The 24872-nt window shown below is 45.6% G+C and overlaps 1 protein-coding gene and 1 long non-coding RNA gene across 2 annotated transcripts; one reads left to right on the top strand and one right to left on the bottom strand.

Annotated features, from left to right (window-relative positions):
* Positions 1-457: 457 nt before the first annotated feature.
* Positions 458-9254, bottom strand: PLAU (plasminogen activator, urokinase). Its single transcript, XM_082408775.1, has 11 exons — positions 9113-9254; positions 8693-8780; positions 8188-8221; positions 7937-8044; positions 7443-7617; positions 7163-7254; positions 6762-6975; positions 6397-6545; positions 5634-5774; positions 5148-5296; positions 458-4460 (listed from the first exon to the last, which is right to left on the bottom strand). The coding sequence occupies exons 2-11, from the start codon at positions 8747-8749 to the stop codon at positions 4284-4286; spliced, it is 1296 nt and encodes a 431-aa protein (XP_082264901.1). The 5' UTR covers positions 8750-8780; positions 9113-9254; the 3' UTR covers positions 458-4283.
* A 64-nt stretch (positions 9255-9318) lies between these two features.
* Positions 9319-19919, top strand: LOC309604609. Its single transcript, XR_014230930.1, has 2 exons — positions 9319-9409; positions 16243-19919. It is a non-coding gene; the product is annotated as an uncharacterized lncRNA (long non-coding RNA).
* Positions 19920-24872: the final 4953 nt, after the last annotated feature.

Genomic DNA, 24872 nt, shown 5'->3' with positions numbered 1-24872 from the left:
ATACTTTTATTATAGCAAAAATATTACAATTTTTATCACATTAAACTGTGGTCATCGTTCTGTCTCCTTCGCAAAGTTGTGAGCTCCTTGAGGACTAGCACTATGTCCTATTCATTCCTGTATCCCCAGCATCTAAAACAGTGCCTGGTGTCAAGGTCCTTAAAAAAAATTTTTTTTAAGGTTGTTGAATGACTCCCAATGGGACTGCAAGGTCGGAAGGGGGCCTAGACTATCTTTTCTCCCAATTTGCTACTTAAAACTCAGCATCAGTACTAATACATGCTGCAACATGGATGAAACTGGAAAACATGGTAGGGAGAGAAGTCAGTCACAAAAGACTAGATGTTACATGATTCTATTTATATGAAATGTCCAGAATAGGCAAACTCATAGAGACAGAAAGTAGATTAGGGGCTGAGGGGGTTGGGGAGAAAATCGGAGTGATTACTAATAGGTATAGGGTTTCTTTTTTTAAAATTTTATTGGATTATAGTTGATTTACAATGTTGTGTTAGTTTCAGGTGTACAGCAAAGTGATTCAGTTATACATATACATATATTCATTCTTTTTCCGATTCTTTTCTCATATAGGTTATCACAGAACATTGAGTAGAGTTCCCTGTGCTATACAGTAGGTCCTTGTTGGTTATCTATCTTATATATAGTAGTGTGTGTATGTTAATCCCAAGCTCCTGATTTATCCCTCTTCCCCGGTATGGGGTTTCTTTTTGAGGTGATGAAAATGTTCTAAAATTGATTGTGGTGATAGTTGCACAACTCTGTGAATATACTAAAAATCATTGAGTTGCACACTTTAAATGGGTGAATTGTATGGTATGTGATTTAGTATACCTCAGTAGTACTGTTATTTAAAGAACGCCTCAGCAAACTCCTCTCACTGTGATTCAAAGGGCAGGCTCAAATGTCAGCAGCTGGGGAGGAAGGTGGACAAACAGGGGTGAGGGTGGAGGGGTGTATTCAGGGGTGTTGTTGTTGTGCGGGGTTGGCTTGGGAAAGGCAGAGCATGAGTGGAAATCAAGTTGAGTCCTGATAATAGAATGAGCCACAGACTATTTCAGAAGGAGGGGTTCTGGTGAAAACAAAAACCACTTCAATGAAATCAGGTTTCAACCAAAAAGGCTGAGGTTTGCTTGAGAAGGGTAAAGTTTTACTTTGAAACTTTGAAACTGGCTGAGTGTGATTTGCTCATTTGGCCTGGGAATCTTTTAAGAGGAAAGAATTATAATCTAGGCCAGGGTTGAAATTCTGATACACTTAGCCTCCCTGCACCCAGCATCCCTGAAGTAGGGAGCTTGAAAAGAGGGCTGCTAACCTTCCCTCAGGTTGGGCCCTGCTGAGAGTGCTGGGCCTGTGCACTCTGGAGCCAGCTGCCTGGGTCTGAACCCTTGCTCTGCTACTTACCAGCCACGTTGCCTTGGGCAAGTCACCTAACCTCTCTGTATCTCCATTTTCTCTGCTGTTAAATGGGGCTAAGGATGGCACCTTCCCCATAGGATTGTTATAAGGATTAAACCAGATAATAGGTGAAGAACTTAGCACAATGTCCAGCACTTAGGGAGCACTAGAAAAAGGTAGTCCCTAAAGTGAGTGACAGGGTCGTATCTGGAGCCTTGAAACTGGTTGCTGGAGAAGTGGCTGATCCCTGCTAGCCCGGAGTGAGGTCTGTGACTGGGAAGAGGTAGCAGCTGGCTGGGGGTCGGTCAGGTGGCTGGGAAATGGTCTGAAGATTGTTAGCAGTGCATTGCTCAACCCACCAGTGGCGCTCATACTTCCTGTTTTCAGTGTCTGTGAGCCCTGATGCTGGCGCTGTTCATGTTGGAACAAGATCTTTCTTGGCCCCTGGGGGGTATGCAGAGGCTGAGCAGCAACTCAGCCTGGGCTGGGCTCCTTAGCTTCACATCTTGCCTTTTCTCTCCTAGCAGGTTTCAGCTTCCACAAAATACACCTATGCAATCCTGGGGTAAAGAGGGGAAGGGGTTCCCATTCAATTCTATGAGAATTTACAGAGTTTTGTAGTAGTAGCCACTGTTTTTGTGCCTTTACTAGGTGCCAGGATTATGACTAAGAGATTTATGAACGCATGAATCCTTATAACAATCCTAGGAGGTAGATATCTCTTTTATACAGATGAGGAAACTGAGGCACAAAAGGTTAAGAGTTTTTCCCAAGTCATACAGCTAGTATTTTAGAGCCAGGAATCTAGTCCAGGCCACCTGACTCCAAAATCTATGCTCTGAACCACTGCATCATACTGAATGAAACATGCTGGATTATGGGGATTAAAAGCTGAATGCTCTGGGTCCTTGCCCTCCAGGGGTCCATTGTCTAGGGATCCTCTGAACAGGAAGCCCAGGAGACCTTGTGCCCCCAAACCCCACTCAGAAATCTAACTGTTCATGCAGAGAACATATGCTGACCATATCTTGAATTTATTGGGCCCTTCACATAATCTGGCCAATTGTCGCCAATGGATCTCAATCAGGGCTGCATATCAGAAACATCTAGGGAATTTTTCTAAAATCACGAGCCCTGGCACCAGCCCTGACCTGAATCACAATCTCTGTGGGTGGAGCATAAACATATATATATATATTTTTTTTTTTAAGTTCGCAGGTGACTTGGCTAAGAAACACTGCCAAAACTCACTAGCATAGCTTGGAAATTCCAAAATTTTGGCATCCAACTGTAACTCCTGACCTACCTTCTACATCCAGTTCTTAAGAAGTTGATGTTTGGTTCAAAATATATGTACACGCCCATTAGGATATCACCCAGCTTTAGATTCTGAGCTTCCTGATATTAGGGATAGCAAAGGCTAGTCATGAGCTTCATTAACACACACTGAGGAAACTCAGCACCAGCCCCATGCACAGATGATGGGAAATTATGTCTTCTGTTTCCTGAATGCCACAGACTCAAGCTGGGCTGGGTTTGGGATCATCAATTTTCACTCATGCACATGTCCCCCTTGGTTGAAGTCAGCCCAAGGATTGTTGGGGGCAGAGTGAAGAGTATATGGTAGGATCACCATGTAACGTTGTACAAGATGTGCACTGCACAAAGGCATCAGGCTGAGGAGGGAACTGGGAGTTGACAAAACCTGCACACCATTTACCAAGCTGTGGACTTCTGGCTTGGGGCACATTTTTGTACCTTATGTGCTATGGAGGGTCTGTTCTACAAGTCTCCTAGCCTCTCCTCCCAAAGCCCCATTAAGTCCAGATATAGCCCCCCAGGAAACTCGGGTGCATTCCACCATCGTCATTTTCTACTTTTTATGCTCCCAACTCCCTCCCATACAAGCACGAGGGAAGAGCCAAAATCTTCAGAAAAATCACATTTGATCAATCATACTTATTCAAAATTACAAAAATAGATATAAATAAAAATACCAGAATATAATTATTAAATATTCAGTGTACAGGAATGGTCCTCACCTCACTCAGTGAGGATTGGATGAACTCGGCTGGAAGGTCAGAAGGGATAACTGGCCAAGAATGGACATCTATGTGAACGTGAAACTGGAAATTTAGTGCTGGTCACAGTCTGTGCCCCAGAATGATACATTTATATGTATCATTGCCTGGGAGACCCAAGAGGCCCCACAACCTCTCCAAACAGGCCATTCTGTGTGATGTGACAGTCCATACGATTTGGGGAAGTATCTAGACGTGCAGTCAGACACAGAACACCAGCTCTTACACTGACACAGCCTGTGCACAAGTGTGCCAACATACACACACGTATATAACATTTCCTGATACATTCATGGAATGTCAGAGCCCTTCCCTCAAGTCATTTAGTGTCCTTACTCTCCAAACCACTGTTCCTGCATTGGCCAAGCTCTCTCAAGAGACCTCAGTTCTGTTACACTTCCTAATTGGGAAATTATTCATTTCCCAACAGTGGGCCTCATCAATGGCCCACTGCCAGGGAGCTGGCTCTCCTTCCACCTATGCACAGGAGATGCCATTTTTAACTCCAGGAAGCTTTAGTCCAGAAAACGACAATACCATTCTGGTTCAGGACCACCCTTCCATCCTGGCCAGGGGAGATCTGGGTGTCCAGCACCCAGACGTGTATCTGAGGGTGAAGCTACTGTCACTCACCCTGATGGGCAGCACAAGCAAAACCACCTCTGCAGAGCTCATCTTCCTCAGTCTCTTCATTATATATAGCTGTGCAGATGGCCCTACTGCAAAAATGACAGTCACTGTGGGAGTGGGTGGTACCCGTCTCTTCCCTTGGTTCTCTGGGGGCCCTCAGAGGGCTAGGCCATTCTCTCCCCCAATGTGAGTGTGGATCCAGGGCAGGAAGCTTGAGACCCTTGTGTAGACGCCTGGCTTTTCCTTCATGGCACATTCACGGCCCCAGCTCACAATCCCAGTCAGAGTCATGCGGCCTTGGGTGAAGCAGACCAGCGGCCCCCCTGAGTCTCCCTGTTAAGCCAAAGACACAAAAGGTGAGCCCTGGGAGAAGTGAGAAGGGGGCCATCTGATCCTACCACCCAATCATGCCCGAGAGAGAAGGGAGAGTTTCCTAGAGTCAAAGTCCTTAGTGACTCCCCATCTCCTACCACATCAAGTTTAAAAATCCCCTGCTTGGCTTTCAAAGTCCTGTTATCTACAGTTCCACCTACATTTTCAGACCCTACTTCTCCTTCCCATCCCAAAATATGCCGTGCTCATTCTCATTTTTGTATCTTGCAACTGAAATGCTCTCTTTTCTTTCCTCTGCCTCCTCAAATTCCTATTGAGTCACATTCTCTCTAAAGTGCCCCCCTCGGTGACCATCTAGTTGGTGCTCACATCCCTCTCCTAAACAGCTGATCATTTATAATTCACACCACACTCTGAGCACTGAATTGTGTTATTTTCTGTTGTTTTCTCTTTCTTAGGGTCTTAGTCCCCCTCCCTTCCTGAGTCTGAAGTGCCTAGCATAGAGCCAGGCTCTTGACAAATGTTTGGTAAATACATAAGGACTGGTTTAAACCTTCTAAGACCTGAACCCCTGGTCCTGGCTTCTTGGGATTTTGACTGGAGAGAGGCTCCCCAAAGCTGGTAGGGACAGGCCCAGGAGCCCTGGGAGATCTAGGGGTGATGGAGAAAGATGCTTGGAACTCTCACCTGGCAGGAATCTGTTTCCCACTGTGGGTCAGCTGCACACAGCATTTTGTTGGTGACTTCAGTGCCATAGTAGTGGGGCTGCTGACACTCCCTGTGGGAAACCAGCTTCACAACAGCCATTTTCAGCTGCTCTGAATAGATATAGTCAGCTAGATGGAGGAAACAGGGAGGAATGTACATTAAAACGTGTCTGTTGGGACTGTCTGCCAGGGAGGGGACGAAAAAGTGTCCCTACCAGGGAAAGCCCTTATTTTTTCCACCCACATCTAAGTCTTTACCCCACCTATAGTCTCTCATCCCTCACCCACTTAAATTTATGGCTCATCATTCCCTAAACAATGCTCCCTACTCCATCCCTGGACCCACCTACTGCCTCCACGGTGCTCCCATCTCTACATCCACAGTCCTCCCTTGATCAAGCTGAGCTCACTTCCAGGTTACAACACTCCCTCAGGACCCTCTCAGCCAGACCCAAATGTCACTTACAGGGATTCTCTTTTCCAAAGCCAGTAATCTCACAGCTTGTGCCAAAACGGGCATCCTCATTCGCTGGGGGCAGGCAGATGACCTGTATGGACCGGGATGGCTGTGCACACTGGCCCGTGCTGGAACGGATCTTCAGCAAGGCTGGGGGAGCAGGAAGGGGTCAGAGGGGAAAGATCACCACCTAGTCAGGTGGTCACCATCTCTCCCCTCCAAACCCTGAGGGAATGGCTGTCTATCCCTATGTCAGAGTCAGAGGTCATCCTGGGAGGTCTGCTGGTAGCTTGTCACCTGAAACAAGTCTCCCCTGTCCCATGCTTCAAGGACTTTGTTCCAGCTGCTGACAAAGCCTTGGACAGCCAGGGCAACTGCATACAGCTGTATGAGTTTTTTCCTGCAAAAAACAGCTCATAAAGCCCTGGCTGAGGTAGCTGGGCTGAAATCCAGCCCAATAATCTCTCCAAGTTCTATATTCTGGGACAGACAGAGGCTCCATCCAGCAATGGAAGGGGCATCCCAGCCCAAGCTATATGCCGTCAGGGCCATTGCCACCCAGAGGAGGATACCTGTTTGGAAATTCAGGGACTCTACAGAGGAGCACCAGGCCCCTCATGTTTTCCACTCTGAACCCTTCCCCACCACTCCTTTGTTGTGTAAAGCAGGGTCTTCAAGTTCCCCTACAACCCCAACTTCACACTTGGGTCTCTTCTCAGACCCCCACTCCCACAGCTATCATCATCACGGCAGATGAGGGTTTTCCACTCACCAATATCATTGTGGTGAGCAAGGGTGTCAGCACTGTAGTCCTCACGTAAGATGAGCTTTTCCACCTCAAACTTCATCTCGCCAGGCGTGATGGAGTTAAGCTTTGACCGACCCAGGTAGACAATGTAGTCCTCCTCCTTTTGGTAACCACTGTGGGAGGGAGATCAGTCAGTCTGATCTCATGAGATCCTGTCACTTCCCCCTCCCCACCACAGCGACCTCAGAGCATCACTTGTCCCCAAGGCCATGGGTCATAGAGAGAGAGGCCGAGGGGGTAGAAATAAGGGGAATCTTTTGCTGGGAAGGAGGAAGGGATTTGTTTGGGGTAGGGCAGGAGGGTCAGGGAGAAGAGACAGAGGGACATACATGAAGCAGTGTGTGGCGCTGACCACCCAGCAGGGGCTGATGAGGCTGCCCCCGCACACGTAGGTGACAGAGCCTGCACGGTGCCTCCTATAGATGGCTGCAAACCAAGGCTGGTTCTCGATGGTGGTGAATTCTCCCCCAACAATCTTAAAGCGGGGCCTCAGAGCCTTCTGGCCGCACTGTAACTTTTCTGGAGGAGAGAGGGCACTTTTTCCTGGAGGAGAAAGAAAGTGATATCTTGGGGAGGGAGGGAGGATAAAGTGTCCTTCTCCTGGTCCTCTGACCTTCCAGTTTTTCAGGGCCAGGCAGGCCTCCCTCCTCATCCCTCCTATGATGGAATAAGGGAACAAATGAGTTTGTCCCCTTCCACCCACCATCATAAACAGGCCAGTGACACTCACCAGAAGAGCAGTTGTGCACCATGCACTCCTGGACAATCTGCATTAGGCCAACCTTCACATAGCACCAGGGCCTTCTCTGATTGTCTGGGTTCCTGGCAACACAGAGGGGAGAAGGGTGCCATTCCAACCCAGAATGCCTTTTCTGTGTCCTCCCCTCCAGGGAAGACTCAACCAGAGGCCTTAATTTTCTCATGCTATGGCCAGCACTTGGCAAGCAGAAAAGATGGTAACGAGGGTTTCTGTGAGGCCATGAGGAGGGTCCTTGCTGCCCCCACCTCACCTGCAATAATTGTGTTTCCCCAGTCCCAGCTGAAGGGCATCAGGTCTGTGGGCATGGTACGTTTTCAGAAGGACGGTGGCAGAGTTCCAGGCCAGGCAGGGCCGGCCGCTGGTGTCAGTGTTGGCCTTCCCTCGGTAAGAGTGACCATTCCCCTGATAGCAGGTTTTCGATGTATCTATGGGAGGATGTGAGGATGAGAATATTAGAAAGAGAAGGAAGTTCAGACAGGCATTTTAGAGATCCTGTCAGGCCTCACATGATTTCAGTGAGGCAGAAGATACTAGAAGGGGCCTCCTTCCATCCCCACCTCACATTTGTGCAGCCCCAGCTTCATGAGATAGTGTGTGTTCATGTTTGACTGTGAATCACATGAGGATAAGGATGCCCCCCACTCTACCTCCTAACTCCTGCCTGCTCTTGCATCCCACCCATGTCTCCCTGCCCCCAAGTCTCTGGTGCCCCCTCCTCCCCAGTTGGAGTCAGGATCCCCATACCTATCTCACAGTGTTCCCCTTGGAATTTCTTTGGGCAGTTGCATCGCTGAATGTTGGAGAAGTACTTGTAGGACACACATTTTCCTCCATTCAGACAGCCACACTTCGCTGGAGAACACAAAGGTTGGGGGGTAAGCAAGGAGCATAGGCGGAGGCAAAGGGGGAGCCAGCAGGGACAGGGAGGGGCTGCCTCCTGAGGCTTTTCCAAGATATCTGTGCAACCAGATATTGTGCAAGGGGTGGATACTCACATGCACCAGACACTTGATGAAGTTCATGGCTGCCCTGGAAGAGATGCAGGCGGGGGGAGAGATTGAAAGGAAAAGTTCACCAAAGGACCCATGTTCCTGGGACCCCAGGGTGAGGATAAACTGGCCCCAGTCCCCAAACTCAGCCTTCCCTCCAGTTCCCTCTCTCCTTACCCTGTTCATGTCTAACTATCCCTCAAATGGAAGATCATCAGCTTCTAGCAGGGAGAAATGAATTGACTCAAGCAAGCTTCACAAATCAGATACCAGCAGGTTGGGGCAGTCCCTGCGGCTTCTTCCTCCCTTGCCGAAAAGTGCAAGCTCCCTTGGTTCTCAAGGCCCCAATGCCACACCTGTTCTATTTCCCGGGGAGGGTTTGGACCTGCTGTTGATGGAATTCGGAGGACTCCAGCTTCCTATGCAGCCCCTCCCTTCCCCAGCACTTTTCAGGGGTCTTGCAAGCCCCCTCCTCCTGCCGCCAAGAGTCAAAAGCAGGGAAGCCACTCACCTCGGAGTCGCTCACGACCAGGGCGCAGAGGAGCAGGCATGCCAGCAGGACTCTCATGGTGGCGAGGCTGGGGCTCTAGACAGCGGCTCTACAAGGGAAGGAGAAGTCAGGGGAAGAAGCGCAGGAGCGCGTGAAGGCGGACCGGGTGGGTTACTGCAGTTCAGGGCTGGAGCCCCTAAGTCCCCTGCGGGAAGAGCCCGCGGTGACCAGGCTCCCCAGGCCCGGCCGTCTATCCTCTCTGGAGGCTCAGAGGTCGTGGCGCAGCCTGCACTGGTCCCCGCAGGGGAACACATGGGCACGGAGCGCGGTGACTCAGCGTGCAGCCGCAGCCGAGCCGGGGCAGCGAGTAAGGAGAAGTAAAGCCGGCAAGAGCTGGGTCGCCCGCATCCACCCTGCGCTCTTAGGGAGGTCCACACTCACCCGCAGCTATGGCCGGAGGGGCGCAGGGCCGGGATAGCGGGGACTAGTGGACACTCTGATGCTCGGGCGGGCCCTAGGGCTCCAGTCTCCGCGCTGTGCTGCTAGCGGGCAGTGCTGGCTCTATATTACGACTCGCCCCAGCCCTGGCCCCGCCCCAGCCCGGGATCGCCCCGTCCACTCCCTTCCCTCCGCTTCCCTTAGGACCCGCCGCGACTTGGACCCCGCAGGCTTCCACAACCTAACCTGTGAGGGGCAGCGCGGTCCCCATTGGAGGGGACGAACCAGGTCTGAACTGAGGTATGGAGAGACATGTAAATTCTCCGCCCCCTCCTCCCATTCACCTGGCCTGGGCCCCGCCCCCGTGCAGCACCCCTCATCCCCCGATTTGCCAAAAGGAGAGGCGCTAGGGAGACGCTCTCCTCCAGCTCTGATGCCTCTTCCCAGATCCCCTAAACCTCTTCTCCACCCTCGGCCCCCAACTGCCTAGGACACTGATTCGGACCCCTGGGCTTAGAGGCATAGTCTGCAGCTCGTACAGCTGTGAAGTCTCTTTCTCAATGTGAAAATACAGGTCGCTGAAACAGACAAAAAGCGTGTTCACAAGGGCTGCCTCCAAGTAGTATGCCAGCTCCCCGAAAATCAACACAACCAGTGGATAAGACAAAGCTTAGTTTATTGCTTACTGCGGTAAGGTAGTTTGGTAGTGGTGGGGGAGGGGGTCGGATTTTATTGAGAATTTGCAGTTTGGTATAAGGCAGGTCTTTGAAAGTGAGGGTCTGATAAGGATTGGATAAGAGTCGTGATATGATATTGTAGGATTGTGAGAACAAAGTCTTAGGGCACAAACTGTTGACGCTTTCTATAGAAGTGTTGATAGGTTTTTCAGGAAGTTCCTAAAATGAACTATTCATTTATTTGCCTGGGCCATAGTATTGTCACTTAATAAAGACAATAGAATAGTAAAGCCTTATTAACGTAGAAAGTTCTATTTTCACCTCTGAAGAGAGAAATTGGGGAACTGGAGGACAAGAATGAGAAGATTTATTTTTCACTGTATGGCCTTTTACACTGTTTAAATTTTTGAAAACACATCCTTGTATCACCCGTTGCAAAAAGATAATTACAGATTTTTAAATGCAGGTGTATTTAGTATTCTACTTCATCATAGAGCCTTGTTTCTAATAAGATAAAATATTTGCTCATCAAATAAGATTGGCCTCCAGAAAGACAGACCATGTGTAAAGGACTCCACCTATGCTTCCTGCTTGAGAGTGAGTGCACACAGTTGTGTACACACGCACAAGTCCATGCACACACACATATCTCTCAGGCAGAGCTGAAGAACTACAGTAGGGACTCTGAAGTTCAGTCACCCCCATCCCTTTCCCCTAGTGTTGGGAACCAGGGCTTGGGGTCACTTAAATCCACCCTGAAGGACTGTCTCCCTCAATGGAAGGGGAGGAGGTTAAATCCCTGTAACTCACTAAGGGGCGCAAGGCTTGTCCCTCTCCCTGCCTAGGCCTACAGCGTTTTGCTGCCTGGCAAACCTGGACCTTGGGTCTGGGTCCACTTGAGAGGGGCAGGAAGAGGGCAGAGAAAGTGCCAGGAGGGCAGGAAGAAGGAAAGCCTCTTTGCTCTGCCCCAGCCAGAGGTCTCAGGATGCCAGCCTCTGCCTGGGGAAAGTACAAGTTAACCGTCCAGCTTAGGAGGCAGGTGACCCATCATCCTCCGGAGAGAGAGTTTTTCTGTGCCCAGCTCTGAGCTGCCAGCCTCCTAGGGGATGGACTGTGTCAGAGGTGCTAGAGCCTTCAGAACCAGCCGGGCTACTTCCTCTAGAAGACTGTGATATGTTTTTTGTTTTTTTTTTTTTTTAATTAATTTATTTATTTAGTTTTGGCTGTGTTGGGTCTTCGTTTCTGTGCGAGGGCTTTCTCTAGTTGTGGCAAGCGGGGGCCACTCTTCATCGCAGTGCGCGGGCCTCTCACTATTGCGGCCTCTCTCGTTGCAGAGCACAGGCTCCAGACGCGCAGGCTCAGTAGTTGTGGCTCACGGGCCTAGTTGCTCCGCAGCATGTGGGATCTTCCCAGACCAGGGCTCGAACCCATGTCCCCTGCATTGGCAGGCAGATTCTCAACCACTGCGCCACCAGGGAAGCCCTGTGATATGTTTTGTTTGGAGTTAGAACACATTAACTGTAAATAAACGTGATCAAAATGTAAACAGAGCTGCAGCCTGAGGACTTACCCAGAAACTCTTAGGTTAGTTATCAGGAAATTCCCCACTGACTCTTGTGATTCACTGAGCTTCCCCGGCAGCTCTCATGACTCCAGATTACTTGGCTGGAGGCTGTCATGCTGATTCTGAGAGCAAGATGACCTCATTTCCTCCCGGACAAAGAGACTTGGAGACCGTTAGGGAGCATGACACCCCTCTTCCCCCTCCTTCCTCTTGTGGGCTCTTCACCTGGTTGAACAATCCTAGAGCCTCTGTGAAGACAGAATATCCTTTCCACTCTGTGATCTTTGGCACTCTCTGAAATCTGTGTCCGTCTTTTGGTGCACAGTCTGTGCTATCTTTCAGTTCTTTTAGGGCAGGGACTACATCTTAAATATCTTTCTCTCCCTCAGCACCTGGTGCATGCCTTGTTCACCTAGGTGGTTTATTATGAATGAATCCGTGAACAAGTGAGAGCAGAGCGCTTTGGGTCTCCTTGGAAGTTTCCCTTCTCCTTGTCTTTTTTTTTTTCCTTGCCATAAAAAAATAGTACTGACATCATTTCTGTCTTTTGCTAAAAAGCACCTTGATACAAACCATTCCTCTTTAAACTCACAACTGCCTTACGTAGCTGGGAATCGTTATTCCCATTTCACAGATGAGGAAAATGAGGTGGAGAGAAGATACGTAGTTGATGAGTGGCAAAGCCAGCGCTAGAACCCAGGTTTTCTGATCCTTGTTCCTGTGCTCTATACCTCACTGCCTCCAAAGAGAAGGATTCAGAACAGAAGGCTGTGAAGAGAAGGGCCAGATGCTGTAAGATGTTCCAGCTCAGGGGAGCCTTCTTGCTGGCTTTGGAGACCTCCTTCCAGAAACGTGCCTAGGACTATGGGCTCTGAGCTCCTGGGAGACCCTGGCTATAATATGAGTTAGTTGCTTGCCTAAGTTCCAGAAACTAACTTGGTGGTCTAGGCTATCTGAAGTTTCTATCAAGTGTGAGAGAATAAGGAACTGAATACATGTGGTTTCATTCTGTTCCTGAATCTCAGAGAAAAACCACCAGCCTCCTGCCTCCACATCTTAGTGGTCCAGATCTCCCATGTTAGATGTGGCAACAGAGACTACTGGAGAAGCCCCATTTCCTGGAGCGGCTCATAAAAAAGCAGGCAGATGCCAGGTGTGCCAGAAGGACCAGGATGTCGAACTTGGCCCTGAGACTGTGTCCAGGAAACAGGACCACTGAAGGGCTATTTTCTGACCAGCAGGACCCAAAGGGAAGTTCACGTCGAGTCACAGGATGTTTTCCTGGGTTGCTATACCAAGAATGTTCAGTTTGGTACTGTGTGGAGAGTACAGTGTCTAGCCACAGGTCAGCCACATCCAAGTCTAATGACCTCAGGCAAGATGCTTAATTCTCTTGGTCTCGGTTCCCCATCTAGAAAAAGAGGCAACGCCTGCCCTGCCCCTGCCTCACTTTGCAGATTGAATGAGATCATACTTGTGTGTGAAATCATTCATTCATTCCTTTATTCACTCACCAAGGATTTATCATGGGCCTAACATGTGTCAGGCACAGTTCTAGATGCTAGAGACACACGGATGAACTTTGTAAACTGTAATTCCTACCTTGAGTGCCTGCCTTGCCTTCCTGTCTATGACTGTCCTGGCCCAGAAGTCCAGGCCATTCCTGGGAGTCCATCCCAGGATTCCAGTCAAGTGGGGATGCTGTGTCCTTAACCAACAGTTCCCAGCAACTGGCCAGCTGTGTGCACTGCTCACCCCCACATCCCTGACTCCCACTCTCTCCTCCTCCTCTCCAGTTGTTCGTGGCCTGAAGCTCTTCTTTCGCCTACTCATGGGGGGCACCGACTCCTCTGCAGTCCTGGGAAGGAGGCGGTGAATGCTGGTCACATAGTTTGCTTGGGTCTGAGGACTCCTTCTCTCTGCATGTTTAATGCTGAGGGAAAGGATACTGTCTCACAGCAGGCACTGGAAGCCACATTTGGGGCCTGTAACATGATAGGGGAGGTGTTGGAGCTGCTAGGCCCCCAGCGGCCTGTGGCAGCAGTAGGGCGGGGGAAGCCACATAATTGCTTCCTGACTCATGGAAAGCAAAGAGTACAGGGGCTGCACCCTGAGGTTATACTCTTTCGTCAGTGAACAGAGGGGCCAAGTTGGACCCTCCAGCTTCAGCCTATGACCCCTACCCTTTCTCATCATTTCCGCCTCATCATCTCTGGCCCAATTCCTAGCCCCACCCAAGCCAGTGAGCTCAGACCTCTGCATGAGTATTTTGAGCCTTGGCCAGATTTTCCTTTGTCCCTAATCTAAACCTGGTTACTCCCTAAATCAGGAACTTACTACCTCAAAGAATGTTGGTCGTGGCTTTCCAGACCTTCTGGATTCTGAGGCCCCCACCAGAACAAAAGCTAGGCCCTGGTCCTAGAACTTCTGCTTAGAGCCCAGGCTACCATGCTGGATGGCAATGGCTGCTTAACCGGAAGCTAAAGGGGATACCCAGGAAAAAAGGGCTGGAATGGGAAACCAGAAACCGGTGGTTTTGCTAAAAACTGCCAAAAAGTCAATGATATTAAAGGAAATATGTTCAGCCAGGAGCTCGTATACTCAAAAATATTGTTCAGAAGAAAACCAACATAACATCCACAGCCCGTATGATGTATAATTTCATGGGCTCATGACTCTCCCAAGCTGGATTCTATATGCTTCTCTGCCTTTAACACAAGTGCAAGCACTTCCCTTTCCATTACACAGAGAGGAAAACAGAGGGCTGGTGAAGGGAAGTGAATCATCTGAGTTCATTCACTGAAAATGATGAGACTGAGAAATCACCGATTTTGAGGAACTTCGTGACACATTTCCCCCCCTCCCCCTCCTATTCTGAACCCTCTCTCCTCCCATCCTGACCACCCTCAATTCCCACCCTCAGTCTCTTTGTCTTCCTACCCACCTGCAGAAGGTGCTTCTTTTCTCCAAGCAGTGATTGATAACAGTGTGATGAGGCAGCCAAGTCCTGGGGAGAGGTCAGTCTCCTTTTAGAAGGTACTAGAGGATGAAATGTATGGAAGTCTATGAGAAGAGGGAGCAGGGGCATGGCAGGGAGCCCCTTAAATAGGTGTGTATGCAGAGTGAAGAGAAGGAATAGTATGTGGATAATCTAACCAGGAGGCTCCTGTTTACTCTGAGAACAGAGATGGTGGGGAATATGACAGAAACTAAGGAAGTCTGTTCTCTCCAAGGGACTATTATAATCTATCCCTTGTTGAAGACAGACTATAATAGCCAACTTTTATTTACCTACATTCATTTTATTTTTCAATCTTAACAACAACCTTTAAGGAAGGTACTATTAATATCACCATTTTGTGGATGAGAAAACTGAGGCTCCCAGAATTTAAGCAGTTTATCCAAGGTCACGCTGTAGGTATATGGTAGGGTTGGGACTCACACCCAGAGTTGGTTGATTCCAGGGGTTGGAGAACTACCTCTGAGGCAATATCACATTCATTCAGGAAGGTAGGGGTGCTGGTCCTTATACCTAATAGGGAATCTCCCTATTCTAACCCATGTTGTTATCCCAGAGTGGCCCCAGCTGTCCAAGTCATGTCTGGGTTGATTCCTGTCTATGTAGCTCAAGCCAGACTTTGATTAAAATGTTCCTCCTTTTGCTTAGTAAAGCCAGCCACAGTTGTATCTGCGGGGTCTAGTCAGAGAAGTGATCACTGGGTCTTCTGCCTGTGCTTATATATCTGTGTAGATCTCTGGAAACATCAATTGTCAGTTTTCCCTTTTTCAAAGCCGTTATTCAGCCATATTTATATGACAGGGATACCTAGGGGTTTTCTGTGGGGAAATAACAATAGCATCTCTGTATTGAACATGCATTTTATTTAGCAGGCATTTGGTAACCGTTCTGTGTGCATTCTCTCATTTAATCCTCAGTGAGGGAGATGTAATATCAACCCCACTTAATGGATAAGGAACTGAAGCCCTCAGAGGTTAAGGACGCACACCAAGCCAATATCAATGGTGTTGTCCCTTTACCCTTAACTGAGGAAAAAAAAAGTTACCCTGTTATGTAGGTGCCCGGGAATCTGTAATAATATTCACTAATGTTATGTTTTCCAACCTTGTCTGATGATAAGAATCACCTGGCTTAAAGGTTTAAAGAATACAGACTCTCAGGTTACTTCCTTTTCTGATTCATTAAGTCCAGGAGGGGGCCCAGGCGTGATTCTTAATATACGTCCCAGAGGATTCTTACCACCAAACAAGTTTGGAAAAAATGTCAGCCAATGCATACCTAGGGAGTGTTAGTTTATTTTTCACCTAGGAATGCCCAGCTAAATCACAAATTTTCTATCGACTGGGGTTTCTACTTTAACCCCATCCTTTGAGGTGGGGGCCAAAGGAGAACGCAGAGGTGGGAAAGGTTCAGGGCAGGAAGGCTGACTTTTGGGCAGAGTTTCGCAGAGATGAATCAAGGAGGGGATGTACACCTGAGCCTTGTGCCTACCCAGCCACCCTGAGGTGATTTTTCTAAAGACTCTGTTCTCAGAAAGTTAATTTCTTCAGCACCTCTGTACTTGTTCTTTTTTCAGATACTAATGATAGTTCCATTTAAAAAATGCCAAATGGATGGCTAATGGAGGGACTTTTCCATGTAGAAGCTAAAAGAACTTGGGGAATTAAAGTAACCCTCAAAGTCATGGCAGTGGATAAGAAATTGACTCCCCAAGACTTCAGGAAAATTGGGAGAAACTGAGTAAACGTGAGAACAAAGCAGAATTGAGAATACTTGTACTTACTGGTACTTTTCTATCTGTGATATTTCCTCACATTTCCTGTGCTGGCCCAACTTCTGAGCTCTCAGGGTCAGTTTGTTTGTTTTCCCCTAGGCTCTTCTGGTTCCACCTGAATAGAACTGGGATTCCAGAGCACTGTCCCTTTGCAGGAGTGTGGGAACTATGCCCATCACCAGTGGACCCAGCAGCTTGTGGGATGACCACAGCGTTTGCATTTGTAGTCAAGAAGGAAGTAACAGTGTCATTCTCCCCATGCAGACCCTCTGCTCTATTGCATAGTGTCCTAAAGACTTATTCACTCTGTATCGTGGCAGTCAGCCTATTCTATTTGTAAAGAAAATTCGACCCCAAGTTCTAAAAATAAAAGAACTGAGCTCAACTCAGACTGTTCATTTCATTCAATGAACTAAAAATTACTTTCAAATACCTAAGGTGTGCCAAGCACTACGCTAGTCTCTGAGGGCACACAGAACAGGCATGATCCCCACCCTGAAGAAGTTTAAAATCTTGTAAAGAAGAAAAAATGAATACACATGAAATGATTAAATGATTAAAAAGCCACTAGGTAAGATGGCTACTAAAAAAAAAAAAACAAGCCAGAAAATAACAAGTGTTGGCAAAGGATATAGAGAAATTAAAACTCTTGTGCACTGCTGGTGGGATTGTAAGATGTTGCAAACCACAATGAAAAATGGTGTGGCAGTTCCTCAAAAAATCAAATCTAGGACTATCAGATAGCCCCTCAATCCCACTTCTGGGTATATATCGAAAAGAACTTAACCAGAGTCTTGAAGAAATAGTTGTACACTCATGTCATAGCAGCACTACTCACAATAGCCAAGAAGTGGAAGCAGCCCAAGTGTCCACTGACAGATGAAGAGGTAAGCAAAGGTGGTGTATACATTCAATGGAATATTATTCAGTCTTCATTTTTTATTTTTTTAAAGCATCTCCTTATTTCTTTTTTTTCTTTTTTTTAAAATAAATTTATTTATTTTATTTATTTATTTTTGGCTGCGTTGGGTCTTGGTTGCTGCGTGCAGGCTTTTTCTAGTTGCAGCGAGCGGGGGCTACTCTTCGTTGCGGTGCACGGGCTTCTCATTGTGGTGGCTTCTCTTATTGCGGAGCACGGGCTCTAGGCACGCAGGCTTCAGTAGTTGTGGCACACGGGTTTGGTTGCTCCGCAGCATGTGGGATCTTCCCAGACCAGGGCTCAAACCCATGCCCCCTGCATTGGCAGGTGGATTCTTAACCACTGTGCCACCAGGGAAGCCCTATTCAGTCGTTAAAAGGAAGGAAATCTTGTCACTTGCTGTATAACATCAATGAACCCTGAGGACATTATGCTAATTGAAATAAGCCAGTCACAAAAATCATATATGGACATATATGATTCCACACATATCCATAGATATAGAGGTATCCAAAGTAGTCAAATTTGAAGAGACAAAGAATGGTGGTTACCAGGGGCTGGTGAGAGGGAGAATTGGGGAGCTGTTGTTTAATAGCTATAAAGCTTCAGTTTTTTGTTTGTTTGTTTGTGTTTGGTTTTTTTTAGATTTAATTTTATTTATGTTTGGCTGTGTTGGTTCTTCATTGCTGCGCGTGGGCTTTCTCTAGTTGTGGCGAGCAGGGGCTACTCTTCATTACAATGCATGGGCTTCTCATTGCAGTGGCTTCTCTTGTTGCGGAGCATGGGCTCTAGGCGTGCGGGCTTCAGTAATTGTGGCACGCGGGCTCTAGAGCTCAGGCTCAGTAGTTGTGGCGCACAGGCTTAGTTGCTTCTCAGCATGTGGGACCTTCCCAGACCAGGTATTGAACCCATGTCCCCTGCATTGGCAAGCAGATTCTCATCCACTGCACCACCAGGGAAGTCTGTTTGTTTTTAATTGAAATATAGTGATGTACAATGTTATGTTAGTTTCAGGTATACCACATAGTGATCTAACATTTAAATATACTATGAAATGATCACCATAATAATCTAGTAACCATCTGTCCACATACAAAGTTATTACAATATTATTGACCATACTCCTTATTCTGTATATTTCATCTCTGTGACTTATTTATTTTATAACTGGAAATTTGAACACCTTAATTCTCTTCACCTATTTCGCTCAACCCCCCACCCTTTTCCCCTCTGGCAGCCACCCATTTGTTCTCTGTATCTGTGAGCCTGTTTTCATTTTGTTTTACTTATTTGTTTGTTTTGTTTTTTAGATTCCACATATAAGTTAAATAATTTGGTGTTTGTCTTTCTCTGACTTATTTCACTTAGCATGATACCCTCTAGATCCATCCATGTTATTGCAAATGGCAAGATTTTTTTCTGACTGAGTAATATTTCATTGTATAAGTACACCGCATCTTCTTTATCCATTCATCTATTGATGGACACTTAGGTTGCTTCCATATCTTGGCTATTGTAAATAATGCTGCAATGAACATAAGGGTGCAAATATCTTTTTGAATTAGTGTTTTTGTTTTCTTCAGGTAGATATCCAGAAGTAAAATTCCTGGATTGTATAGTAGTTCCAATTTTTATTTATTTATTTTTTAAATTTATTTAATTTATTTATTTTTGGCTGCATTGGGTCTTCGTTGCTGTGTGCGGGCTTTCTCTAGTTGCGGCGAGCGGGGGCTACTCTTCTTTGTGGTGCGTGGGCTTCTCATTGCAGTGGCCTCTCTTGTTGTGGAGCACGGACTCTAGAGTACACACTCAGTAGTTGTGGCGCATGGGCTTAGTTGCTCCGCGGCATGTGGGATCTTCCCAGACCAGGGCTCGAACCCGTGTCCCCTGCACTGGCAGGAGGATTCTTAACCACTGCACCACCAGGGAAGCCCAATTTTTATTTTTTTGAGGAACATCATACTCTTTTCCATAATGACTAACCAGTTTACAGTCCCACCAACAATGCATGAGGGTTCCCTTTTTTCCACATCCTCGCCAACACCTGTTATTTGTTGTCTTCTTGTTAATAGTCATTCTGATGGGTATCAGATGGTATCTCATTGTGGTTTTGATTTTTAGTGATGATTGATGATCACTAATCATCACTTGATGATTAGTGATGTGCATCTTTTCATGTGTCTGTTGACCACCTGCATGTCGTCTCTGAAAAAATGTCTATTTAGGTCCTTTGCCCATTTTTTTAATCAAACTTTTTTTTAATACTGGGTTGTATGAGTTCTTTATATATCTTGGATATTAACTCCTTATCAAATATATAATTTGCAAATATCTCCTCCCATTCAGTAGGCTGATTTTTCTTTTTTTTTGATGGTTTCCTTCACTGTACAAAGCTTTGTAGTTTGATGTACTCCCATTTGTTTATTTTTGCTTTTGTCTTTCTTGCCTGAGGAGACAGATCCAAAAAAATATTGCTAAGACAGATGTTGAAGAGTGTACTGCCTAGGACTTCCCTGGTGGCACAGTGGTTAAGAATCCGCCTGCCAATGCAGGGGACACGGGTTTAAGCCCTGGTCCGGGAAGATCCCACGTGCTGCAGAGCAACTAAGCCTGTGCACCACAACGACTGAGCCTGAGCTCTAGAGCCTGTGAGCCACAACTACTGAGGCCACACCCCACAACTATTGAAGCCCGCGTGCCTAGAGCCCGTGCTCCGCAACGAGAGAAGCCACTGCAATGAGAAACCTGTGCACCATAACGAAAAGTAGCCCCCACTCGCCACAACTAGAGAAAGCCCGCACGCAGCAATGGAGACCCAATGCAGCCAAACATAAATAAATAAATAAATAAATTTATTTTTAAAAAAAAAGAATGTACTGCCTATGTTTTCCTCTAGAAGTTTTATAGTTTCAAGTCTTGCATTTAAATCTTTAATCCATTTTGAGTGTATTTTTGTATATGGTTTTAGAAAGTGGTCCAGTTTCACTCTTTTGCATGTAGCTGTCCAGTTTTCCCAGCACCATTTATTGAAGTGGCTGTATATCCCTGCCTCCTTTGTTGTAGATTAATTGGCCATATAAGAATAAGTTTATTTCTGGGCTCTCTATTCCATTGATCTATGTGTCTGTTTTTGTGCCAGTATCATACTGTTTTGATTACTGTAGCTTTGTAGTGTAGTTTGAAATCAGGGACTGTGATATCACCAGCTTTGTTCTTCTTTCTTAAGATTGCTTTGGCCAATTGGGGTCTTTTGTGTTTCCATACAAATTTTAAGATTGATTGTTCTAGTTTGGTGAAAAATGTTTTTGGTATTTTGGTAAGGATTGCATTGAATCTGTAGATTGCCTTGGGTAGTATGGACATTTTAACAGTATTAATTCTTCCAGTCAATGAGCGTGGTATATCATTCCATTTGTTTGTGTCATCTTCAATTTCTTTCATCCATGTCTTATGGTTTTCAGAGTACAGGTCTTTCACCTCTTGGTTAGATTTGTTCCTACATATTTTATTCTTTTTGATGCAATTGTAAATGGCATTGTTTTCTTAATTTATCTTTCTAATAGTTTGTTATTAGTGTCTAGAAGTGCAACAGGTTTCTGTATATTAATTTTGTATCCTGCAACTTCACTAAATTCATTTTTTAGTTCTAATAGCTTTTTGGTGGAGTCTTTAGGGTTTTCTATAAATCACATCATGTCATCTGCAAATAGTGACAGTTTTACTTCTTCATTTCCAATTTGGATGCCTTTTATTTCTTTTTCTTGTATGACTGCTGTGGCTAGGACTTACAATACTATGTTGACTAAAAGTGATGAGAATAAGCATTCTTGTCTTATTCCTTATCTTAGAGGAAATGCTTTCAGCATTTTACCATTGAGTGTGACGTTGCCTGTGGTTCTGTCGTATATGGCCTTTATTATGTTGAGGTATATTCCCTCTATACCAACTTTTCCGAGAGTTTTTATCATGAATGGATGCTGAATTTTGTCAAAAGCTTTTTCTGCATCTACTGAGATGCTTATATGATTTTGATTCTTCATTTTGTTAATGTGGTGTATCACATTGTTTGATTTATGGATATTGAACCATCCTTGCATACCTGGCATAAATCCCAGTTGATCATGGGGTATGATCCTTTTAATGTATTGTTGAATTCAGTTTGTTAATATTTTGTTGAGAATTTTTGCATATGTGTTAGTTAGTGATAATGACCTGCAATTTTCTTTTTTGTGTGGTGTCTTTGCCTGGTTTTGGTATCAGGATGATGCTGGTTTCATAGAATGAGTTTAGAACCATGCCTTTCCTTTCAATTTTTTGGAATAGTTTGAGAAGGATGGGTGTTAACTCTTCTGTAAATGTTTGGTAGAATTCACCTGAGAAGCTGTCTGGTCCTGGACTTTTGTTTGTTAGGAGTTTTTTGATTACTGATTGAATATTCTTACTGGTAATCAGTCTGCTCATATTTTCTATTTCTTCCTGATTCAGTCTTGGGAGATTGTATGTTTCTAGGAATTTATCCATTTCTTCTAGGTTGTCCAATTTTTTGGCATATAATTGTTCGTAGTAATCTCTTATGATCCTTTGTATTTCTGGGTGTCAATTGTAACTTCTCCTCTTTCATTTCTGATTTTATTTATTTGGGCCCTCTCTGTCTTAGAGCTTTAGTTTTGCAAGATGAAGAGGTTCTGGAGATCTGTTGCACAACAAAGTGGATATACTTAACACTACTGAACTGTACACTTAAAAAGAATTAAGATGGTAAACTCTAGGTTATGTGTTTTTTTTTACCACAATTACAAAAAAAAAAACCTGTTAACATTAAACATTCTGAACACTGACCATAAATGCAGTAAAAACTTAGAGAACAGAGACACTGAAATTAAAGATTTCCTGGACCTGATCAAATCTTAAAAGATGGGTCATATTAGGATTGGTAGAGAGCAGGAAAAAAGAAGTTCTAAGCAAGAGTCATGGAAAAAGACAGGAGCTTGAATAAACATTGTATATATTGTGGAGAGTAAACTTTGTATGTGTTTAACTGTGTGTGTGTGTATACACACGTGTACATAAGCTGTGAGAAATCTTGCCCAATTAAGGAGCGTTTACAATGAAGAGTAGTGAGAACCAAGTACAGGAAGGCAGGGTAAAGTCAGATTATAAAAGGTCTTAAAAGCCAGATAGAAGTCTGTACTTGATATCATAGACTCTAGAAAGGCACTGTAAGTTCTTGAACAAGGATGTATATAAGATTTTTAGTAAAGCTGAAAATTCCCACCGGTCTCAATCAAAATAAATGAAGCAAAGAGGTTAACTTGGATTTTGTCTGGGCTTGGGCTGGAAGGAATGGGGAAATGATAAACCCCCAGGGTTGGGTGAAGAGTGGGAGTGAGAACTGAAATAAGAGGATACCAGAGGGGAAGTGAGACTACAAGTAAGAAACTTGGACTTGGACTTGGACTCGTACAGCTGTCTTTGTTCCTATTGGTTAGGAGCTTTTGTTTTTCCAAACTTGCAGAGTCATATGTTTTGCTTTAGAAAGAGCTTTAGAAAGTTCCTTTAAAGGGCTGTACCACGAAATCCGTATTTGAAGGCCAAAACAATAGTTTCATGGATTGGAGTGGGAAGACTGAGGCAGAGAGTCCCACTTTCCAATCCCAGGGGCACCTGTCAAGTACAAAAAGGCCATATGTCCAAGCATGAGCTGAGAGCTTCCTCCTGAGGAAGGGGGTGACTGCCCATGGAGGGCTGTGGTTTCAGAGTCCGGGAATGGAGCTCCATTCCCAGCTTAGTCGCTGACTCCACCTTTGCACCTGGGTGAGTCACTTCCCTCTGTAGGCCTCTGTTTTCTCTTTTGTGGAATGCAGAAGGATGTTCTTTCCACCTGCTTTCATGGAAGAAAGAAGCGGCTGGAAGAAAAAGAATTTATATCAGGCACCTTTAAGCAAAGGGGTGAGGCCTGGGCTGACGCAAAGCCCAGGATGTATGAGGACACAGGGGCCAGGTTTGACACACCATGCCCTTGACATCAGAAGTCTATGGAGAGGACGTTAGTATTAAACAATATAAACAAATGTTGCCCCAGAGAGTCTGGGTTCTGGGAATATGAACAGGGAATCATGACCAAAATTCCAGGTCTCCAAGTTCCCCTCAAGGAGTCATGAGGCTCATGAGGAGGTGAATCACCACACCCAGAATTTGTCTTGAAGACCTAAACCACCAAATATGAGCCTCAGCAAAGGAAGGGGCTCAGGGAAGTCTTGATTCAGATAGCTTGGGGGCAGGGGGGATAGCTAGAATATAAGCTGTTCCCTTAGGTTCTGGTAAGACCAAGAAATAGTTTTGCTCAAGGCGCTGGATGTTTTTGTAGTTCTGAGGTCAGTGGCAGGTCAAAGTCATAAAGTTGGTCCCATGGAGCCAGCACAGTTGTCTCTGGTCTGGAAGACCACATTAAAAATGAGCTCAGAAGATTGCGGGGCCTAAAGAAATTGAATTTGTATTCTTCCCGAAGTCTGTGTTACTTCTCAGTCCAACTCTCCATAAGCAAAAGGCAGAGAGATGGGCAGCAGCTTGTCAGAGCCTGGAAGAGAGGTCAGAGGGTACAGGGACAAAGAAGTGTGTTGGCTGGAAATACCAATTCTCAGAGCCAGGCAGGCTCATGGGGTCCCCAGTATTCCCCAGCAGAACAGACCTTGGGAATCTGGAACACTTGGACTTGTGGAGTGCTGTGTTCAAAAGGGATCTCACATACCACTTCACATCCATTAGGATGGCTTTTATCAAAAAAGTGGAAAACGACAAGTGTTGGTGAGGACGAGGAGAAATTAGAACCCTTGCGCATTGCTGGTAGGAATGTAAAATGGTGCAGCCACTGTGGAAAACCGTTTGGCAGGTCCTCAAAAAGTTAAACATAGAACTACCATATGATCAAGCAATTCTACTCCTAGGTATATACCCAAAAAAATTGAAAGCAGGGACTGAAACAAATACTTGTACATCCATGTTCATAGTGGCATTATTCACAGTAGCCAAAAGGTGAAGCAACACAGCTGTCCATTGACAGATGAAGGAATGAACCAAATGTAGCATAGGCATACAATGGAATATTTTTCCACCTTAAAAATGAATGAAATTCTGACACCTGCTACAGTATGGATGAACCTTGACAACACTGTTTAGTGAAATAAGCCAGACACAAAAGGCTACATATTGTATGACTCTACTTATATGAGGTACCTAGAATAGGAAAATTCATACAGATAGAAAGTAGAGTAGAGGTTACCAGGGGTTATGGGGAATTATTGTTTAATGGATACAGAGTTTCCGTTCAGAATGATGAAAAATTCTGGAAATGAACAGTGGTGATGGTTGCACGACAAAGTGAATGTACTTAATGCCACTGAACTGTACGCTTAAAAACGGTTAACACGTCCATTCTCTACGTCTGTGTCTCTATATAGCTGATTCACTTCGTTGTACAGCAGAAACTAACACAACATTGTAAAGCAGTTATACTTCAATTTAAAAAATGGTTAAAATGGTAAATTTTATATTATAATATGTGTATTCTACAAAAATATAATTGCAAAAAAGGGGGGCCCCGTGACATAGGGATTGACAAGGCACTGAGAATAAGACTCAGAGAAACAGGACATGAAAAGGTGGCAGCACAGATATTCAGAGTCTTGAGCTGAGATGGGGATGGGGACTGGGACAGAGACAAAGAAACCTGTCCATGAAGGAAATGGGTAAAGTGTGGGAGTCCGAGATGAAAGACAGAGAAATTGACCAAAATGGAGCCCTGTTAGGGGGT

The sequence above is a fragment of the Balaenoptera borealis genome, assembly GCF_965194805.1.
Source record: "Balaenoptera borealis genome assembly, chromosome: 10".
Classification (NCBI taxonomy): Eukaryota; Metazoa; Chordata; class Mammalia; order Artiodactyla; family Balaenopteridae; genus Balaenoptera; species Balaenoptera borealis.
Note: the sequence above shows the minus strand (reverse complement) of the source record. Positions and strands in the feature narration are given on the sequence as shown.

Excerpts from the sequence above, each read along its gene's own strand:
- PLAU (XM_082408775.1), bottom strand. The coding sequence starts at position 8,749 with ATGAGAGTCCTGCTGGCATGCCTGCTCCTCTGCGCCCTGGTCGTGAGC. Across the intron at positions 7,255-7,442 it reads GGGAAACACAATTATTGCAG|GAACCCAGACAATCAGAGAA; the intron begins GTGAGGTGGGGG and ends CTGTGTTGCCAG. Across the intron at positions 4,461-5,147 it reads GGGAAACAGATTCCTGCCAG|GGAGACTCAGGGGGGCCGCT; the intron begins GTGAGAGTTCCA and ends TTGGCTTAACAG.